Source organism: Hyla sarda, chromosome 2, assembly GCF_029499605.1.
Source record: "Hyla sarda isolate aHylSar1 chromosome 2, aHylSar1.hap1, whole genome shotgun sequence".
Taxonomy (NCBI): domain Eukaryota; kingdom Metazoa; phylum Chordata; class Amphibia; order Anura; family Hylidae; genus Hyla; species Hyla sarda.
The window spans coordinates 238,367,954-238,388,655 of NC_079190.1; the positions used below are offsets into that span (position 1 = coordinate 238,367,954).

Below are 20,702 nucleotides of genomic sequence, written 5' to 3' on the forward strand. Positions count from 1 at the left end.
AAGGATGCGGTGTGTGGCTGGTGAGTGGATGCAGGTGCAGTTTAGCAATGCTGAAGGCGTCGTCCTCGTGTTTGAGAGCGCACGTATGCACAGTGGTCCCAAAAGCAAGGGATTCTAGCTGTTGCAAATGGTAGGATGGTGTTAGGCTTCCAATGGTGATCTGAATGCTGGGGGTGGATAAGCTAGATGCCTTTCGGGAGTGATCCCTTTTTCAATAGCTATTTTTTACTCAACTTTGACAGCGGCAATCTAAAGGGTTAAAAGCCATATGCCAGACTATTAGCGGCAGCCCCCAGCTACTGAAATCACCTGGGGCCCACTCCATACACCCTGAGCACCGGTGTGAGGTGCAGACTTGCGTCCCATGCAAGTCTGCCTCTGCTCCTGCACCTCACACCGGCATTATAAAAATAAAGAGGGAAGTCGATCCGGCTCTGTTTACCCGACACAGGGCTAAATCTATTAAAAATTCACCTGCCCGGCGCCCAGAACTACATGTCCCGGGTGTTGGGCAATAGGATTTCCACATCCCTGCTCCTACAGAGGGGTCCTAACTCCTATGGGGAAACTACATATAGGAGAGAAAACTACCTTCAGGAGTTCCTATGTGCAGTGGGCAGGCTATCTTCAGAGAGCTCCTACCAAAGGGGTGGGGACTACATATGGGGGGGGGGGGTAAACTACCTATGGGGGCTACCTACAGGGTCCTACCTATAGGGAAAAACCTATATACATAAGGGCAAACTATCAAAGGGGGGAAACTAACTAAAAAGTGGCAGACTACCTATATAGGGTAGACCACCTACTAGAGAAACTACATATTAGGGAAACTACCTACAGGGGATACCAGCTTACTGGGGAAAAATCCCTACTGGAGATGCCAGCTTACTAAGGGAAAGTACATTCTGAAACACTTATATAGAGGTGGCACATACCTAATGGAGAAAACTACCAGCTGGATTAATCCTAATAGGGGAACAGACCTATTCACATCCAACTGTCCTATCCCTCCCCACCAACCCACTTACTGACCCGCTTTATTGTTTCTGACACCAAACAGCAGAAATATTACTATTTAAAACTCAATAAGGGTCTATTCACACAGCAGAATTTCCGCTTGCAGAATTCTACTTGCAGAATTCCTCAAATGAAAGCACAATAGACTTCTATGGGGTTCTGCACTCCCATTCCCAGTTCTGAAATTCTGCACCAATTCTGCACCAATTCCTCACCAATTCTGCACAAGCCAGAAACCACCCAAAGAAGCGGAAGCAGAATTGCTGCGGAAATTCTGCCCGTATGAATAGATCCTAAGTAGGGAAAAGGCAAGGCGGGTGCTGAAAAAGAAGGGAACCTAAGATGTCTGGCAGGTTCTGCAGAGATGAGTTGCCACTGGAAATAATCATGATAGCAGTATAGGCCAGATGAAGAAGAAAAGGGAAAGTAAATGATCAGAGAAGACATAACCTGTAAGTTGCTTGATATAACAGCATTGTAATCTAGATAGCTAACCGATAAAGATATTGTTGATTTTTTGTATTAATTATTTGGTAGTGGTGTCCTGAGGTAAATGTTTTTTAACAAGGGGTGCCCCAAGTTGTAAAAGTACTTCTAATTGTTAACTAACCTTGCTTTGGCTTTACTTTTATTATAATTATAGCTTCTGTGAATGCCCAGAAACGCTCAGCTGTTTAATACCTGATGAACACATAAACATCTTAATAGCATCAATAAGATATGAATACATAAAGGGAAACCTGTCACAATTAACATGCAGTCAGCAGCATATTATGATCTCTAACATGCTACAGATTGCACAGCAACTTGAAGGTGGCATGTTCACTGTAAGGGTGCGTTCACACTACGGAATTCCCACAGAATTGCATGAGCGAAACTCTGCGAGCAGAATTCCGCGGTGTGAACTTAACATTAGTGTGAATGGGTCTCCGCGAGACCCGTTAACACTGCAGAATTTCAGCGGTGGACAATTCCGCCGCTGAAATTGTTCCGCGCAAAGAAAGAACATGTTCATTGTTTGCGCGGATTCCGCGAGCACTGCATAGCCGTCAATGGTGACGGCTCAGTGCCCCCCGGACCTAGCTCCGAAGCAACTTCGGCGGCCGCCAGGCGGATTCTCCGCTCGCGGAACTCAGCGAGCGGAGACTCCGCAGTGTGAACGCACCCTAAAGGGGTTTTCTCATCAAAGGGCTCTATTTGATGTAGACATCTAGAATCAGTAAAACAAAATACTGGTACCAGTAAAAAGAACATACTGTGGTATACAGAATTCTGCATCTCTGCAGCATGCTTTTCCATTTCCGTGCCCCCCCCCCATCCTATTTGTGGGCATGTATGCAAATGGTGCCCATGTACACAATCAGACAGATCCATTTACTTTTCTTTGCAAGTTCTCAATGCAGCAATTCATTCTTAATAGGAGCTTTAGGGAGCAACCAATCTCCACCATCACAGGTAGCCTTTATTTGGAACTTTATTTGCACATACAGAGCCATTGCTGCCTAACACAAGTGGTCATATTCACTGAAAACAAAAATGAACATAAAATTCAGGATCATATAATGACAGAAAATTATTAAAAGTTAAAGTAATTGATTATTTTTGCAGGCTCCGATCCTGAGAAAGAAGGAGGGCTTATTAAGTGTTGCGGCCCCTTCACTGTTTTCCAGTGCAACAGCGCTTCTGCCCACATGACTGTGCAGAGAACTTCTCTTTCAAGATTTTTGGGAGTGCTGAAGGTCAGACTCCCGTCAAACAATTTGGGCATAGCCTATTGAAATGGTAATACCTCTTTAATATAAATAAATATATAACAGAATAACACAGCAGTTTGTTGGCAGTTTTCAAACAGAAGCAGGATGGTTTTTTTTTGCACTCTACAAACTATATATTACAAAAAAATGCAATATTTAATTGTCAATGTAGGTTATGTTAGTCAAAAGTGTCATTGTATAAACCTTATCTTGATCCCTGGCATGTTGGAATAATAATATTCTTTATTTATATAGAGCACACAGATTTTGCCGCACTGTACAGTCAAACTCGACCCTGTCCCTATCGGGGCTCACAATATAAATTCACCTATCAATATGTTTTTGAAGTGTGGGAGGAAAGCGGAGTAACCTGAGGAAACCTATGTAAATGGAGAACAGATGTTGTCTTTGGTGGCATTTGAACCGAGGACCCTAGGTCCACTGAGCCACCCTGTTGGGATAAGGATATCCCAATTTTAGGAATACAGTACAGTATCATAATGCAATACACAGACCTAAGTTTAACATCTCATTTCAATCACTGGCGTTATCTTGATCAATGGTGCCACATTGCTGTCAGATTAAGGAACTCAAGATACTATTGAAACATCTGTACACTAGTCATTAACTTCTTATACATTAGTAAAAGTTAAATATCAGTTCAATAAGGGTCACCACTATTATTTTTAATATGTGGCGCCTTACAAAAATGGATTATTAACTAATTCAAGAGTACCTGTCATCAAATAGATATGTTGTCTATGATTATAGTCCTAAAAACTTTGTCATTTCATGTATTAAACATTTTTTATCTTTCTATGTTTATTTTCACTTTGAAAAAATGCTTGCCTGGCATGAGTCCGAACTCTCATAGTGCAGCCAGGACACTGACTAGCACAGCACAGCTCCCAGCCTGTCAATCAGACAAGTGGGATCAAGCACTGTGCCCGCAGCATGGCATTCCTGACATGGCCGGTCGGTTCCTCCTCTCTGTATGGTACGTGCAGTGCTAAACAGAGAGGAGGAGACTCAGCAGCTGCCGGCTGTGCTGTGTGCTGAGCCTCTATGTGGCGCTCCCAAGAGGGATCGCAGCATAGAGGAAGAAGGGTGGAAGTGAGCCCAGGCAGGCTTCAGATGACCTTACACCTGCCAGGCCACGCCCCCTTCCTCCATCACACACGTACCCAAGACTGAGCAGCAATACAGATCAAAAAAGAAAAGCAAGATGTGTGTCGGGAAGAGTCAGGGAGAGATGGGGGTGGAGGGGATTAGGGACAGTTTAGTTCATGATAGGTACTCTTTAAGATTAAATTACCAAAATAAGGCCAAGCTAGTCAGATTGACTGTGTGATTTATGAACAAAAAACGTGCTGTATTTTCTATTTTAGAGAGTGACTAAATCCTGTATGACTGTGAACAATGAACAACATAGTAAAGCAGTGCAATAACTATGTGTAGTATTGATGCAAAGCTGCTCTACAGATGAACAAGTAGAATGTTCTTTTAATGTTCATCTACACTGCTGATATTCCAAGCAGTGATTATGTTGGCAGCTGATTCTGGGTGCCACCAGTGGTAGGACCGCACCGATATGCACCATCGCCATACATGGTAATGTAATCAAGCGAAATTCCGCCAAATATATAAAACATAGTTATTTTTTTGGCAGGTTCTGAATCTTGAATTTCCGCTGCGAACCGCACTGCAAGCAGAATTCCAAATTCAGCAGTGTGGATCAGCTCTAAAGCTTGTTTATGCAGGTAGAAGTGCTCAGAGAGGGATATGTTGACATTCATTGTTGCTCAGTGTGGCCACATGGTAAGCCAATCATCTGTCAGCTTGTACAAAAAGCTTAAAGAGGTGTCAGCAGAGAGCACTGTGGTCAGACAGAAAAGAAATTCAAAACTTCCTGAGGAGCACATAGCAGCTGATAAGTACTGGAAGAAATAAGATTTTTAAATTGAAGTCATTTACAAATCTGTTTAACTTTCTGGTACCAGTTGATTTAAAAAAAAAAAAAATTTCACCGGAGTACCCCTTTAAAATATTAAGACCGCATCACCAGTAGTAAATATTTAACCATATCTGTTTTGAATAAAACAAAAAAAAATAAGAAATCTATAAATGATATGTTATTATAAATTCTAAGTTATTATTATTATCATCATTATTTAACTATAACCTATATAAACAGAAAACATTACCAATGACTTTCTCCAAATCAGAAATCACCTACACATTGCACAAAACATATTCAATATGACTAACCAAAAAAACAGCATAAAAATTACAATCATATATGTAAAACAATGGCATTAATAAGATGAGACTTTAGACCTGAGAAGAGCCATGCTATAGTAAGTCTTAGGTGAAAACAATTCATGCAAGGGAAAAAATGCTTTTTGGGGATATAGAAGAGCTCGACCAACATGCAATAAGAATCTAGCAAAACATTAAAATCACATGAATACACAAAAAATGCTCAATGATAAAGGCACCATATTGTCTTTTAATTGCAAACTGTAGACTGGAACAGTATACTGTACAACAGAAGAAAGAATAAGCAATGTTTAGCCTACTACCGCATCTATAAGTTTTATAGTCCCATTTTTCATGGGTTATTTAGTACTTACACTCATCAAAGCAACAAGTGTAAGTGTGCAAAATTTTTCAATGATGCTATTATTAAAGGAATAAAAACAGAACAGCTTGTAGTTAGCATCAAAGAGAAAAACCGCATTGTGAGGCTATAACCTCCTCATAACCTCATTCCATCTTTGACAACTATGATTTTCTGACCACTCTTGAGATGTCAGCATATCATTTAATCTTTTTATTACTCTTTAAAACAGATCAGCCATTAAAAAGAGAGGGCTGGAGGATGAGTGGAGGTATCAAGCTTTGTACTGTTAAAAATAAGGAAAGTGTAAAATGAGAATAGCCTATAGAATTTTATAGGAAAGGGGAAGCACTGGCAGTGTATATGCTGTAGGATAACAAGAAGTAGTGGTGTGAACTGTTTTAAAATATCATCACCTCAAGTAAGATCACAAAGTTTTCAACATACTTTAATAAGCTGTATATATAGTTCAGGATAAAATGTATATGGCAGTTTTTACTAAATGATTCAGCTGTCCCTGAAATAGCAGGTAGAGACAAGCTGTTTTGATGTCCCTCATACACTGCACACACACACAGAAGAGGATATTCTGGTTCCTATTTCTTGAGCGTATACCCATAGAATCAGAAGACTCATAAGCAGAGGATATAACATAACAGTAATGAGCAGTGTAATCTGTGAATCCAGTACTGAAGTGAGATTAAAGAAAAGTTACTAGAACTTTCAGTGGCCTATCTCTTTTTTTAATAAGGTAAATTACTAAGTTTCTCATATTTGCTTATACTTATGATTTCTGCAACATTTGTGGAAACATGTAACTATTTAAAGCATACCTGTCAAATTCCTCAAAAAAAGAAAAAAAATTATTATGTGTTATTCAGTACCTAATCCTGACCATGTACATCAAACTTTATGCCCCTACATATATTTATTATAAAAATAAATCCTCTCAGAGTAATAGGGCGTGCCCCTCCTTGTGGTGGTGATTGGTGTGTCTGCTTATGCAGCCCTGTCTATGAGTCATCTCTTGCCCATCACTCATGGACACGCTTGATGATACTGCAGGACTGGTTAGAGTCGCAGTAGGTATGGTGACCCCTAGTGGTGGGATTTTCAGGAGCCATTTTTTTTAATACATATTCAAAAAATTTTAAACAACAATATTACAAAATGTCTTTCATTTTCATTAGTAACAACATATAGAGTTTTTGGATCTCACAGTGCCCTTTGAAGCTGTAAACATTCTTCATGTCTTTGTATAATTCACCATTATTGTCAAGTACATTTTTTTAGCTCCTCCAATACTACTTCTCTGCCAGTCCCTTCAATAGCTGCCAATTATGACAGAATACAGTTTAAAATCCTACACCCAATATACCAAACACTTGACACTTCATACAAAATGAATTTTCAAATACTGACACAAAAGAAATCTTAACTCTAGGTAAGAGCTATTTTCTATACTTGACTCTAACAATCTATTTCCCCTTCATGCCTTTAAACCTTCAGTTCTAGTTTTTGCAAAACTTTTAGCATCAACACTCTTAAACCCTTCAGATGCAATTTAAAAACTGTATTTATTCAGTGTCTTGAATCCTAAACCATCCACCAGTTTATTGCTTATTAGATCTATATTATCTATTATAAAAAGCGGTGGTTATCTGCAAAGTTGCTAAAATTCTTTAGTCCTTGGCATAAATACATTTCAAATTGTTTTGACAGCCCTAGGGCATCTAGCCACTGAGCCATGAACTGCAGAGTGCGGTGGTTTCAGTGGACAATTAGATAGTTTAGGGTTAGGAGAGTTCCAGTGATCTGAGGACTGGATGTTTTTGTAATCGGGGTCCCTTTCTCATGGGCTACTGAAAATGTGCACTGGTAGGAAGGGTGGCCTACATTGAGGGGCTGCTCATTCGAAGCACCAGTCCTGCCAGCACCACTGTCCCAACACCTTTCCTCCCCAGTACCATAATAATCTGCATTCTCCAGCCTGCTGGAGGAGCGCAGTGCCACCTACGAGACCAGAGAGGCAGGTTCTGACATTGTGCGCCTCAATACATCCACCCCATGAGGAGGAGGTTTGCTACAGTGTGTCAACCCAGTAGTAGGGTAGGGCATGTCAAAGGGCAGAGCCAATGGGCAGGATGAAGGGGCGGCAAAATTAGCTTTCGCCTAGGGTGGCAAAAATCCTAACACCAGCCCTGGATAGTGAGATCACCATCTCATACCTGGGGGTTTGAGTCAGTGTTTCAGTGGGGCCCACAAGCCCATGTACTTCAGGCTAACATTCAGGTGGGAGGTATTTATGTATTTTGATTTTAATGTTGCACAATATAAGCTTAAGCACTTGTTAATAAAGTGTTGTTAATAAAGACATGGCTGATCCCCAGTCATGCTACAAGTTTAGTTGTACATGTACTTTATTATGTTTTGCTTAGCACTAATTTTGTGCCCTCTCTTTCTGCAGAATTTTGCCCCTTCACACGGGAAGTGTACCAATACTTGACAGAAGATTTAAGCGGCCTTTATATGTGGGGACTACAATATGGTAACGGTTTTTAATACCACTGGACAGTCTCTTTAATGCAGCTTGTGAAATATTAACTTTTTGATCCTGTCCAATTTATTAAACTTTTATTAGTAGGCGTTTCCCAATTAACTCTCTAATAATGTCATTGTGGTGTTAAAAACGGTTTTACACTGACCTTCATATCTGTATTAGTATTGCACTTTTAAACCTTTTTTTGGACAACATATTACAATGTCAAGGTGATGGCACAATATAAATGAATCAGTCAAAAGGCTTCTCATAATGGGACAATTACAATTCACCAGATTGTTTATTCTTTGCAGAAAGCAGTTACAAAAGGCTGGAAAAATAGTAATCCACTCTCTAAACTTTAGTCTACATTGTTCAGATGTGCTTAACATTGGAGGCTAACCACTGAACAATGGTCCAGTTCCAGTCCCCACACATCCCCTGGTGGGACATGAGACAGCTTCTTCAGCAAACATACTGTGAAATCTCATGCACAACATGCAATAATCTGTCACATTTCCATTCACTATGTTGTCATAATTACAGTTCTTATTAAAACCGTAATGAAAACAATATGTCATACAAGGCAAATGCAGAAAACACACTATTTTCCTTCCGCTATAATGAATGTGTAGGCACTCTAAGACCTCCTTTTTCCCTCACAAGCCACCAAGAGAATCAAACCAACCACAAAGCAGTCTTGGGAAGGCAACCAGTGATTTAAAACTCCAGTGTACTGCACACATTCCTCTTTAATCTGTGCCTTTTAATCTTGTCTCAGACCACAAATCAGTGCTGGCTGACAACTGCCTGTCTTTGGCATTGTCCCAATGGTCACTCAAAATCCAAGAAAGAAAGCTATAATTCAGCAAAATAAATGTGTGCACTGAAACTTCATAGCTGGTAAAGTTGTTCTTTCTACCGAACCCAGGGCAGGACCACTCAGTAAAATAAAAACGTTCTGTGAATATCAATTTTCTGTATTTGCCACATATATCTGATTATATATATATATTCTGTTGCTATATATGTATATATATATATATATATATATATATATATATATATATATATACATATACACACACACATATCCATTGAATTAAGGTGCTTCATTCAGTCCTACTCTCACAGGTGTATAAAAGCATGCACCTATCAAGTCAACCTGTCAACCTGCCTTTACAAAAACTTATGAAAAAGTTAATTGAATATTGTAATATGCTGCCACTATTGCAACAAGTCAGTTTGAGAAACTTCTTTCTGCTTAGATCTTCCACGATTAACTATGAGTGGTATTATTGACAAGTTAAAGTGTTTTGAAACCACGACTCTCAGTCACAGTAGGCTGGGGTGGGGTTGCGAAGAGATATGGTGCATAGTGCATAAAAGTTGCCAATGCTCTACTGAGTAATATCTATCTGCTCTAAATAATATCTATCTGGCACTCTGATAGATTAGTCTGGGTTTAGCAAATGTTAGTTAAATGTTGCCTGTCTGACTGCGCTGTGTCAACTGTAAAGTTTGGTGAAGTAGAAATAATGCTATGAAGGTGTTCTTCGCGGCTGGCCTAGGCCCCTAAGTTCCATTGAAGGTAAATCTTAATGCTTCAGAAAACAAGGACAATTTGGACAACTGTATGCTTCCAACTTTGGGGAAGGCTCTTTCTGTTCTAGCATGGCTGAGCCCTAGTGCGCAAAGCAAGGTCATAAAGGCATGATTGGGCGAGTTTGTCAGAACTTGACAGGCTCCCACAGAGCCCTGAATTAACCCCTTAAGGACTCAGCATTTTTCCGTTTTTGCATTTTCATTTTTTCCTCATCATCTTCTAAAAATCATAATGCTTTAAATTTTACACATAAAATTCCATATTATGGCTTATTTTTTGCGTCACCAATTCTTATTTGCAGTGACATTAGTCATTTCACCCAAAAATCCACGGCAAAACGGAAAAAAAATTCATTGTGCGACAAAATTTAAGAAAAAATTAAATTTTGTAACTTTTTGAGGCTTTCTACTCATTTTTGAGGCTTTCTACTTGCATTTTTCGGTAAAAATAACACCTAATCTTTATTCTGTAAGTCCATATGGTTAAAATGATACCCTACTTATAAAGATTGGATATTGTCGTATTTCGTAAAAAAAATCATAACTACATGCAGGAAAATTTATACGTAAAAAATTCACATCTTCTAACCCCTATAACTTTTTTTTATTTTTCCACATACAGGCCAGTATGAGGACTAATTTTTTTGCGCCATGTTCTGAAGTTTTTATCGGTACCATTTTTGTATTGATCGGACTTTTTGATCGCCTTTTATTCATTTTTTCATGATATAAAAAGTGACCAAAAATACGTTATTTTGGACTTTGGAATTTTTTTGCGCATACGCCATTGACCGTGCGATTTAATTAATGATACATTTTTATAGTTCGGACATTTCTGTACGCGGCGATACCACATATGTTTATTTTTAATTTTATTTACACAGTATTTTTTAAGGGAAAAGGGGGGTGATTCAAACTTTTATTAGGGAAGGGGTTAAATGACCTTTGTTAATTTTATTTTTCCCACTTTTTTTTATGCAGTGCTATAGCTCCCATAGGGACCTATAACACTGCACACACTGATCTCTTATGCTGATCCCTGCAAAGCCATAGCTTTGCACGGATCAGTGAGATAGGAGCTCGATTGCTCAAGCCTGTAGCTCAGGCTTGGAGCAATCAAACCCTGATCGGATGCCGCGGAGACAGGTAAGGAGACCTCCGATTTTATCGCGATGTCCCGATCAGCCCCACTGAGCTGCCGGGAAGCGTTTACTTTCAGACGCGGCGGTCAACTTTGACCGCCGCGTCTGAAGGGTTAATAGCGTGTGTCACAACAATCGGTGCCGCGCGCTGTTAGCCCAGGGTCCTGGCTATGAATAGCAGCCGGGACCGACCCGGTGTGACCCCGTACTAAACACCGGGACCGGGCTCAGGGCGTACAGGAACGCCCTGAGTCCTTAAAGGGGTACTCCGGTGCTCCGATGTGACGTCATGCCCCAGTGTGATGTCACGCTCTGCCCCTCAATGCAAGCCTACGGGAGGGGGCGTGACAGCTATCACGCCCCCTCCCGTAGGCTTGCATACAGGGGCGGAGCGTGACATCACATGGGGGCTGGGGCGTGATGTCACATGCCGCCCACCCTGTAGTCGCCGGTAATCAGTCCCGGAGCGAACACGCTCCAGGGACTGATTACAAACAGGATGCCGCGTGCAAGATTACGGGGGTCCCCAGCGGCGGGACTCCCGCGATCAGGCATCTTATCCCCTATCCTTTGGATAGGGGATAAGATGTCTAAGCACCAGAGTACCCTTTTAAGAGGTTAAACTCCAATAAACACCTTTGGGATGAACTAGAATTGAGTTAGCAAGCCATCCCCCATCCAAAATCATTATCCGATCTCCCAAATGCTCTTATGAATGAATGGGCAAAAATTTCCAAAGACACACTCCAAAATCTTGGGACCTTGCCCCTTTAGCCTCATACTTCTTTATTTTGTCCATAATCTTTCTTCCACAACACATTAGTTAGGTTGTGCCAGAGTTTCCCTAAATACCATATCAGTGCTTTAATATGATTTTAATATGATTTTCATCTTAACTTAAATTGTAGAATAAAAAAGTCCATAAACTGCCACGCAATGAAACCTATAAATAGGGATGCATGTCTTACTTAATTCACTATACAAAAAACAATAAGGTGCCTCCATCAAACCACTTTTTTCCAAGCAGAATACAAAAAAAAAAAAATGACCTCAGCCAGATAACAGAACATGAATTATACAAAAGCATGCTGGGGAGGAAATCAGAACTTACCAAGGAGCTTTAATGGAAAAACATCCTGCTCCAAACAGGTAAGGACTGGACATAGGAGGGGGAAAAGGCAAACAAATTAGATAAAGAAACAATATCAACACACATTACTTAAAGCATGTTATTTATGTGGAAGCTGACAAAACAGCTGAAATATGACACATCTGAAAATAAACTACATATGATGTCTTCCCTTACATTCAAGCCTTAATAAGAAGCAAATCATCATCCAAACTTAAAGGGGAATTCCAAGGTATATTATTAAGTTTTACTCTTAAATTAATCTTAAATTCAGATCCTAAACCAGAATTTTTTAATTGATTGTGTATGGGGGACATTCATCATTGTTGGCTTTGGTAAGCAAGTTCTTCCATAATGTAGTAAATTTGAGTAGCCGTATTAGTCCAGTGATGCAGATGCAAATCTTATCTATTTAGTCTATGTTCCCATAACAGGACAATTTAACAGGACACATTATTATCTTAGTGTGAATTCTCCACATCTATTGTCTTAACCCCTGCATATTTGTGAGATATAACCTGTGTCTTCTACTTGTGAGCTTAGATTTGCTTTGGACTTGATAAAGGGAGGAATCCTGAAAGTTTCTCTACAAAATGCTGTTAGTCCAATTAAAAAGGTATTACAAGATACTGCAACATTTTATGATTTGCATCTGTAAGCAAGTTCTAAAGTCATTTATATATATATATATATATATTTTTTTTTTTATTTTTGCTAAAGTTTTGCTTATGTACTACATATTTATCATACTATCACAGGGGGTTGATAAATTTGGAGCACATATGCAAAACAAAAAAGTCGCAGGTGACTTTTTTTTGTAACTTTTTAAAGGTGTATTCCGGGCAAAAAACCTTTTATCCCCTATCCAAAGGATAGGGGATAAGATGTCTGATTGCGGGGGGGCCACCGCTGGGACCCCCCGCGATCACCCTGCAGCACCCACATTCTGTGCGTGAGCTGCGTCTCCAGTTTCGGAAGCCTCCAGGTTTCCGGGACTGGGCATGTGACATCACGCCACGCCCCCTACATTCATGTCAATGGGAGGGGGCGTGATGGCCATCATGCCCCCTCCCATAGACAAGAATGGAGGGGGCGTGGTGTGACGTCACATCCCCAATGCCGGAAACCCGGAGGTTTCCGAAACTGGAGACGCAGCTCCCGCACAGAATGTGGGTGCTGCAGGGTGATCGCGGGGGGTCCCAGTGGCAGGCCCCCCGCAATCAGACATCTTATCCCCTATCCCCGGGTGCTGCAGGGAGATCAGGGGGGTCCCAGCGGCAGGCCCACCGCGACCAGACATCTTATATAAAATGTTTTTGCCCAGAATACCCCTTTAAATTTGCTCACGTACAGGAGTTTTGTACTTCAGGTCAGACCTGGGGCAGACTTACAACTTTTTGTAAGGGGTTTGTGACTTTTTTTTTTTTGCCTACATGCGACTTTATATGACCACTGCAAAATGAAAACGGAAATTTGCTTAGGTAAGGCTGTCTGTAACTTTCTGCTTAACCACAAAAGTTGCACAACAAAGCGCTTTTTGTGCGCTCGTAGTACACAAAAAAAGGCTATAAATACCTTGATAAATGTCCCCCTATATTTTTCTGGTATATTTTGCCTTTTCTGTATAATAAAAATTGTCTACATATTTTCACATGTAGTGTACTTTTTTCCTTTGATTGTCTTTTTTTGTGATTATTTTGATGTCTTGTCTGAAGCATTGCCTACCGGATTTCTAATCTTTATATGGGTCTGGTCTGGGGTTCAGAGTAAGTTCACTAAGTCTCTATCAGTTTTCGACATTAAAAATCACTCAAGGGATGAATTAATAAATAAATAAATAATAAATAGTAATAAAAAATAAACAAAATTTTTCCAAACTGCAGTCTAACTGCCCATGCACACCATGGAAATGCTGCTCTGAAATCTCAATGGGATTCTGCTGCATGGTGCACACTACAGACTTTGTATAGCAGGACTTCTGGTGAATCCAGATTCCACCAAAAGAATGAACATGATAATAACATAGATAATTCTGGTCGGAATTTTCGTAGTGTTCATGGGCCCTAAGATAATGATTGCTTTAGCCCCTTTAGGTTTTAGTAGTATTCCCAAACCTTTCTTGTCATAAAACATAACAAGAGGTCCTTATACTAAGCATGAAATATTTTTTTTTTTTTACAGCTGGATACATTCATCTATTAATATTATATAACATAAGAATTGATTATATAAGAGGCAATACTCAAAGGGGTTATCCACCATAAGGTGATTTTAGCACCTACCTGCAAAACAGTAATGGACATGCTTAGGAAGAATCTGCGCTTGTGTTTGGGTTAAATGGCTGTGTTGTGAGATTACCATAAAGCTGTGGCTTTCTTTTTGTGAACCTCAGTATTTCCTGTTGAAGTTTTCCTTTTTACTACAAATCCCAGAATTCCACTTTCCTACCTCCCACACATCAGCCACCCCACCCATTGAACAACAAACAAGCTAGATTCAATGAAAAAGGTCAGTGCTTTCTAATCAGGGTGACTCCAAATGTTCCATCCATTGAAGCAGACATGCTCCCTGTCATCACCTGACTAGTAAGGTCAGGTCTCGACCGCAGTGCATCCTGGGAAATACCTGAGACAGGAGTCATTTCGTATGCTTTTAAAACTGAAGATCCAGAGCAAAGATCACATAAGAATACGAGACCAGCCATTAGAGACAGGTACAGACACTATATTATGAACTACGCTAACTTTACAGCCCCTGCAGCATAATGAAATTAAAAAAACTGGAATACCCCTTTAAACACACTTGCATTATGTTGTATATTATTATTCAGTGGTCCCACAAGTTACAACGATTCTTTATTGTAACTTGAAACCATACAATGTCACAGACAGTCTGGATCTGAAAAACATGTCAATGGCTGAAAGATCAAACCAATCAGATTAGGCTTTTCACTGTAAAATGCCTGTATTAATGAAGTTCAGGCAGTGACCACATATCTAGTAGCACCTTTTTACAGTACAGTGTAATACTACATGTAGTTTATTGCTCTTTACCCATGCCAGAATGGGCTTCTCCTTAGGACACTAGGTGGGGGTGACTCCATCTTACTTTTCTCGGACACTGTGTATACAGTGATTTACAGCTCCCAGATGCTATGTTTATTGGTTATCCTTACTTTTTCTTATTTTTGGTTGATATTTTGGGGGCTTCAGAACTAATTACTAGTCTTTAATATAGCTATGGTCATCCAGGATCCAATTAATATTGTAACTTAGGGGCTCACTATCACAAAAGGAAAATATGCATTTTGCATACAGGAAATATGAATATGAGACATAAGAAAATATATTACAAATGCCCCATGAAAATCACAGAATACACAGTCATCCCTCGGCATAAGTTTAACAAGCGTCTGTTCTACGCATTAGCAAAAATGGCTGAACACGAATGACAAGGCGGCTCCTTTCTTGACATGACAGCTCCAGATGGTCACATTCTATGACAATCAACAGTGTCAACATTTAAAACAAATTGATATAAATGCATTATTGTTAATACAGAAAAAAATAATCAAATATTAAAAGGGATTGCAATATATTTAAATATCCATGTTTCTAAATGACTACCCAAGTGGAAGTGAACAGATTGGCAGCCATGTATTATAATATGTACAACATCGTTGGATAGGTTAAAGGGGTATTCCAGGAAAAAACTTTTTTTTTATATATCAACTGGCTCCAGAAAGTTAAACAGATTTGTAAATTACTTCTAAACTGGGCAGTTCCCGAGACACGTCATCAGAGAGCACTTAGACAGAAAAGAAAAACTGAACTTCATCAGCTCATAAGTACTGAAAGGATTAAGATGTTTTAATAGAAGTAATTTACAAATCTATACATAGCTGCTGAAGAAAGGACTGAGACAGTCCTGAAACGCGTCCAGCGTCCCCCTGTGACCACTGAGACCATTTTTATATGGAATTCATATAGCTACATTCCATTTCTAAAGCAACCAGACAGTAGCGGAGATACCTGTCAATCAACCTACTATCTCTACGCGCGCCTCGCTGCCACGAGGACGTTACCAGCATTGCTACCAGCGCTGTGGATTCACCATCTGGCAATCACCGCCACCTTCTGCTGTCCGGACGTAGGAGCTGTGGGACCGCTGTCTTGACGCCACTTGCAGGCGCTGCAGGTCCGCGACCCGGCATCCGCCGCCACTGATACGTATACAATATACTGCGAGGACTGCATCTTAGAAGGGATCGCAGAGGTGATCGCAACTGAACATACCCGGGAGTGGTGAGATACAAAATTACCTGTCATAACTACCAGTATCTCTTGCATAGTTGACAATCATCATAGACTTTATTTGCTGCAGCAGTATAAATCTGTACAACTTGTCACAAATTGACTGCGCTAGAGACTTGAACTCAAAGTATGTGTTGAAACAAAATATTTATGCTGGCCAGCATTTTCTATATCCTTTTCTATATCTATCGTTGATTAAGGACTGAAGGAACTTATTAAGAATTACTACTGCCGGCTGACAGTCTCACATATGGTTGCTACTGGTTACAGCCATTGAGTTGCTATTTGTATAGTTTGCGCCAATCGGAAAAAGAAAAAAACGAGCGCATCAATTAGAGGAATGTATCTACCTTCCTATAGTGGTCACATTTTTTTATATTTTAATATTTTATTATTTGCTATACCATTTTATATATACTTGTTGGAGTGGTGTCATCACAAGGGCCCTGTGGTACACCTATCTCCACTAGTTTTTTATATATATATAATAAATAGTTGTTTATTTATCAAACTATATCCTATGGCCATTTGTTCAAGACCTTGAGCCCCAATTTACCTTCTATTTACATTTAACTATTTCATCACCTTGGGTATAGGTGATATAATTGGGTAGCCCAGGTCGTATGGTTATTTGATTGACAAGAGCCTCTCCAAACCCACATTGTAGTAATTTACAAATCTGTTTAACTTTCTGGAGCCCGTTGATATATATAAAAAAATGTTTTCCTGGATAACCCCTTTAATATAAAGTAAGACTTGTCTGTGTTCAAATTGTATACACAACAATACAAAAACATAGAAATTATAAAAGGAAAATTAATTAAATTAATAAGGTAATGAAGGAATAAGATAAGTGGTTAAGTGTAAATTTTAGCATGGTTACCAAAAAATGTATAAGATAATGTCTGTAGCACCACAACTGCAAATTTGGATGGGGCTTCATTAGTGTGGTTATTAATTTAGGCATTAGCATACACATAGGGGGAGATGTATCAAAACCTGTCCAGAGGAAAAGATGCCCAGTTGAAACCAATCAGATTGCTTTTTTCATTTTTCAGAGGCCTTGTTAAAATGAATAAGGCAATCTGGTTGCTATAGGCAAGTTGGCAACTTTTCCTCTCCTCTGTGTGGAGTCCGTAGAAAGAATTTTTTCTGCTGACATGGAAATCGGAATTCTGCTGGGTGTAAAGTGCAGCAGAATCGCATAAAATACATTGGGACTCTGCTGCAGCGGAATCTCCACGCAGAATTCCAAGTGGAATAAAGCACGGAAATTCTGACGTGTGAACAAAGCCTAACAGTATGGAACCCCTGCCTATGATGATAGTGAAACCTTCTTTCCACTAGACACAGAGGATGCTCCCTTGTCATTGTTACCGGCCTAGGTAAAATAAAGCACTAGGTATAAATAGAGAATTGTCCATTCATACACTGTAATTGTACATAATCAAATCGCCCCTAAAATGTCTTTTCTACAAACTAAATAACCCCAAGCTTGATAACCTGTCTTGGTCCTGTAATCCTCCCACTCCCATTATTATCTTGGTCACCTTCCTTCGCTTCAGTTCAGCCATGGCATTTTTAAATACAGGCACCAAAAATTGGACACAATATGCCATATGTGGTCTAACTAATGATTTATACAGAGGAAAAGACTATGTTCCTTATCACAAGCCTCTATGCATGTCCTGATACATTGCATGACTTTATTAGCCTAGGCAGCCACTACCTGGCACTCTTTACTAAAGTTAAGCTTACTGTTCACCAATATCCCCAAGTCCTTTTCAGTAGTAGTTTTACCTAATGTTTTATTATTTAGCACATAATTGTACATTTTGTTTTTTATGGCCCAAGTGCATAACCTTACATTTATCCACGTAAAACATAATTTGCCATGTTTGTGCCCAAGCCGCCAGCTTTCCCAGATCCCTCTGTAATATTATGCTATCCTTCTCTGTGGTAATTACTTTGCCCAGTTTAGTGTTATCTGCCAATGTAACTCTGTAAACTGTGTACAAGGTTATTAATAAACACAGTGATAAGAAGTGAACAAAGTACTGACCCCTCTGGTACCCCACTTGTAACCGTCACCCAACCAGAGTAAGTTCCATTGATGTCAAGCGCCTACTTCCTATGACAGAGCCAGTTGCTAACCCATTTACATATATTTTCCCCTAGTCCTAGGATCCTCATTTTATGTACTAACCTTTTGTGTGGCAGAGTACAAGAAAAACTTTAAAAAGTCTGGATACATAACATAGATCATAAGGTTGAAAAAAGACAAGAGTCTATCAAGTTCAACTTATACCCCGCTGTGTTCCTACTGTGTTGATCCAGAGGAAGGCAAAAAACTCTTATGGGGCTGATGCCAATTGCCCCATACTAGGATGAAGATTTCCTTCCCAATTTAAAATATCAAAATAAATCCCTGGATTAACATTCTGTTCCTATAAATCTAGTATCCATAACCTTTAATGTTATTACTCTACAGAATTTTACCATGACCACTTCCTCTGGCATAGTCTCACTGCCCTTACAGTAAAGGGTGCCAGTCTTACAAAAAAAACTCAAAAAATTACTCTGGGGGACTTTTATCAATGTTTGCTTATGTATTCCTTTTTTTAGTTCTTTTTTTTTTCTTACTATTTTTTTTTGCTTATGTGCGACTTATTTATCAACTGGTTTCAGCCTGTTGATAAATTTCTTTCACATAAGCAAATGTTTTTTTTTTTTTTTTTGCTTTGGTAGTGGCTTTTTCTGCTCCATGTCTGAGCTGGAGTAAATTTAGTAGGTTTTTTTCATGTGATGCGACTTTTTTGCAACTTTCGCACATGATAAGTCTCTGACCACTGCAAGTCAAAAATCACTTTTTGCTTTGGTAAGCAAGATTTTTATTTTTTGCTTAGGGCACTGCATCAAAAAGTCATAGAAAAAAGAGAGTAGTCGCGTGCAACTTTTTTGCGACAATTTTAAGCAAAAAAAATCTACAACAGATGTTAGACTTGCAGGCATATAGGCGGAGATGTATCATTGTCTGTAGAACTTTTTATTTTTTTGCTTTTATTTGGCGTACAACATGTTTGCACGTGCACAAAACACTTTATATGTGTTTTTTGGCTCTAAGCAAAAAGCTACAAACGATCTTACAAAAAAAAGTTGCACAAAAAGTCTCAACTGTGACTTTTTTTGTGCAGAAAAGTCACAGAGAAGAAGAGGAATCCTACAAAATGGTGTTTTATTTCTAAAAATGTATCAACTTGCAATAGTATGATAAATGTGAGAAAGAAATGGTAGTCCAGGGCAGCAGCTCAAAGCAAATCGTGCATTTATTATATCAATAGCACACAGTACAGCAGGTGAACATGGTGGTGACGCGTTTCGGCCAGAGGCAGCTGGCCTTACCCATACCGCCTAAGTAAGGCCAGGTGCCTCTGGCCGAAACATGTCACGACCATGTTCACCTGCTGTACTGTGTGCTATTGATATAATAAAAACACGATTTGCTTTGAGCTGCTGCGCTGGACTGCTATTTCGTTCTCCAGTTTTCACCTTGGTTGAGGTCCACACCTGTCATTGACGCGGCGGGTCACGCTGGGAGAGCTGACTATCTTCTCCTACTGTAGTATGATAAATATGTTGCATGTAAGCAAAACCAAAGCAAAAATAAATGACTTTAACCCCTTAGGGACTCAGCCCATTTTGGCCTTAACCCCTTAACGTCAATAGACGGAAATGTACGTCATGGTGCCCTGGTACTTAACACACCATGATGTGCATTTAGGCTCCGCCATGACCACGGCAGCGATCACGCGGATGTCCGCCATTAACTCTCAGATGCCGTGATCAATACAGATCACGGCATCTGCGGCAGTGCGGTACTTTAAATGGATGATCGGGATCGCCCGTGGCGCTGCCGCGGGGATCCGCTCATCCATAATGGTGGATGGAGGTCCCCTCACCTGCCTCTGTCCGTCTCCAGGGGTCTTCTGCTCTGGTCTGAGATCGAGCAGACAAGAGCAGAAGATCACTGATAACACTGATCAGTGCTATGCCCTATGCATAGCACTGAACAGAAGTAGCAATAAAATGATTGCTATGAATAGTCCCCTATGGGGACTATTAAAGTGTTAAAAAATAAAAAAAAGTAAAAAAATTTGAAAAATCCCCTCACTCAATAAAAACGTAAATCATCCGTTTTTCCCATTTTACCCCCAAAAAAGCATAAAAAAATTATTAATAAACATATTTGGTATCACCGTGTGCGTAAAAGTCTGAACTATCAAAATATATTGTTAATTATCCGTACGTTGAACGGCGTAAACTTAACAAAAAAAAAGTCCAAAATTGCTGCATTTTTGTCACATTTTATTCCAAACAAAATTAATAAAAAATTTATAAAAAGTAAAACCTAAGCAAAAGTGGTACCAATAAAAACTACAGATCACGGCGCAAAAAACTGAGCCCTCTTACCACCCCATATATGGAAAAATTAGAAAGTTATAGGTGGTCAAAATAGGGCAATTTCAAACATTCTACTTTTTTTTAAATAGTTTTTAGAGATTTTTTTTAAGCGGTACAATTAT

At 39.5% G+C, this 20,702-nt stretch overlaps 1 protein-coding gene across 6 annotated transcripts in view; it reads right to left on the reverse strand.

Annotated features, from left to right (window-relative positions):
- Positions 1-20,702, reverse strand: part of BCAS3 (BCAS3 microtubule associated cell migration factor) — a 1,340,542-nt gene that overhangs the window by 673,308 nt on the left and 646,532 nt on the right. For 4 of the 6 annotated variants that reach the window (XR_008888692.1, XM_056556703.1, XM_056556707.1 and 1 more), the window contains exon 17: positions 11,789-11,833. The exons of the other annotated variants lie outside the window; for them this stretch is intronic. Coding sequence is in view for 3 of the 4 variants with exons in the window: in XM_056556703.1 (XP_056412678.1) it covers positions 11,789-11,833 (45 nt within the window). In the remaining variant the exon portion in view is untranslated. The remainder of the gene's footprint in view (positions 1-11,788; positions 11,834-20,702) is intronic. 6 annotated transcript variants of the gene reach the window in all.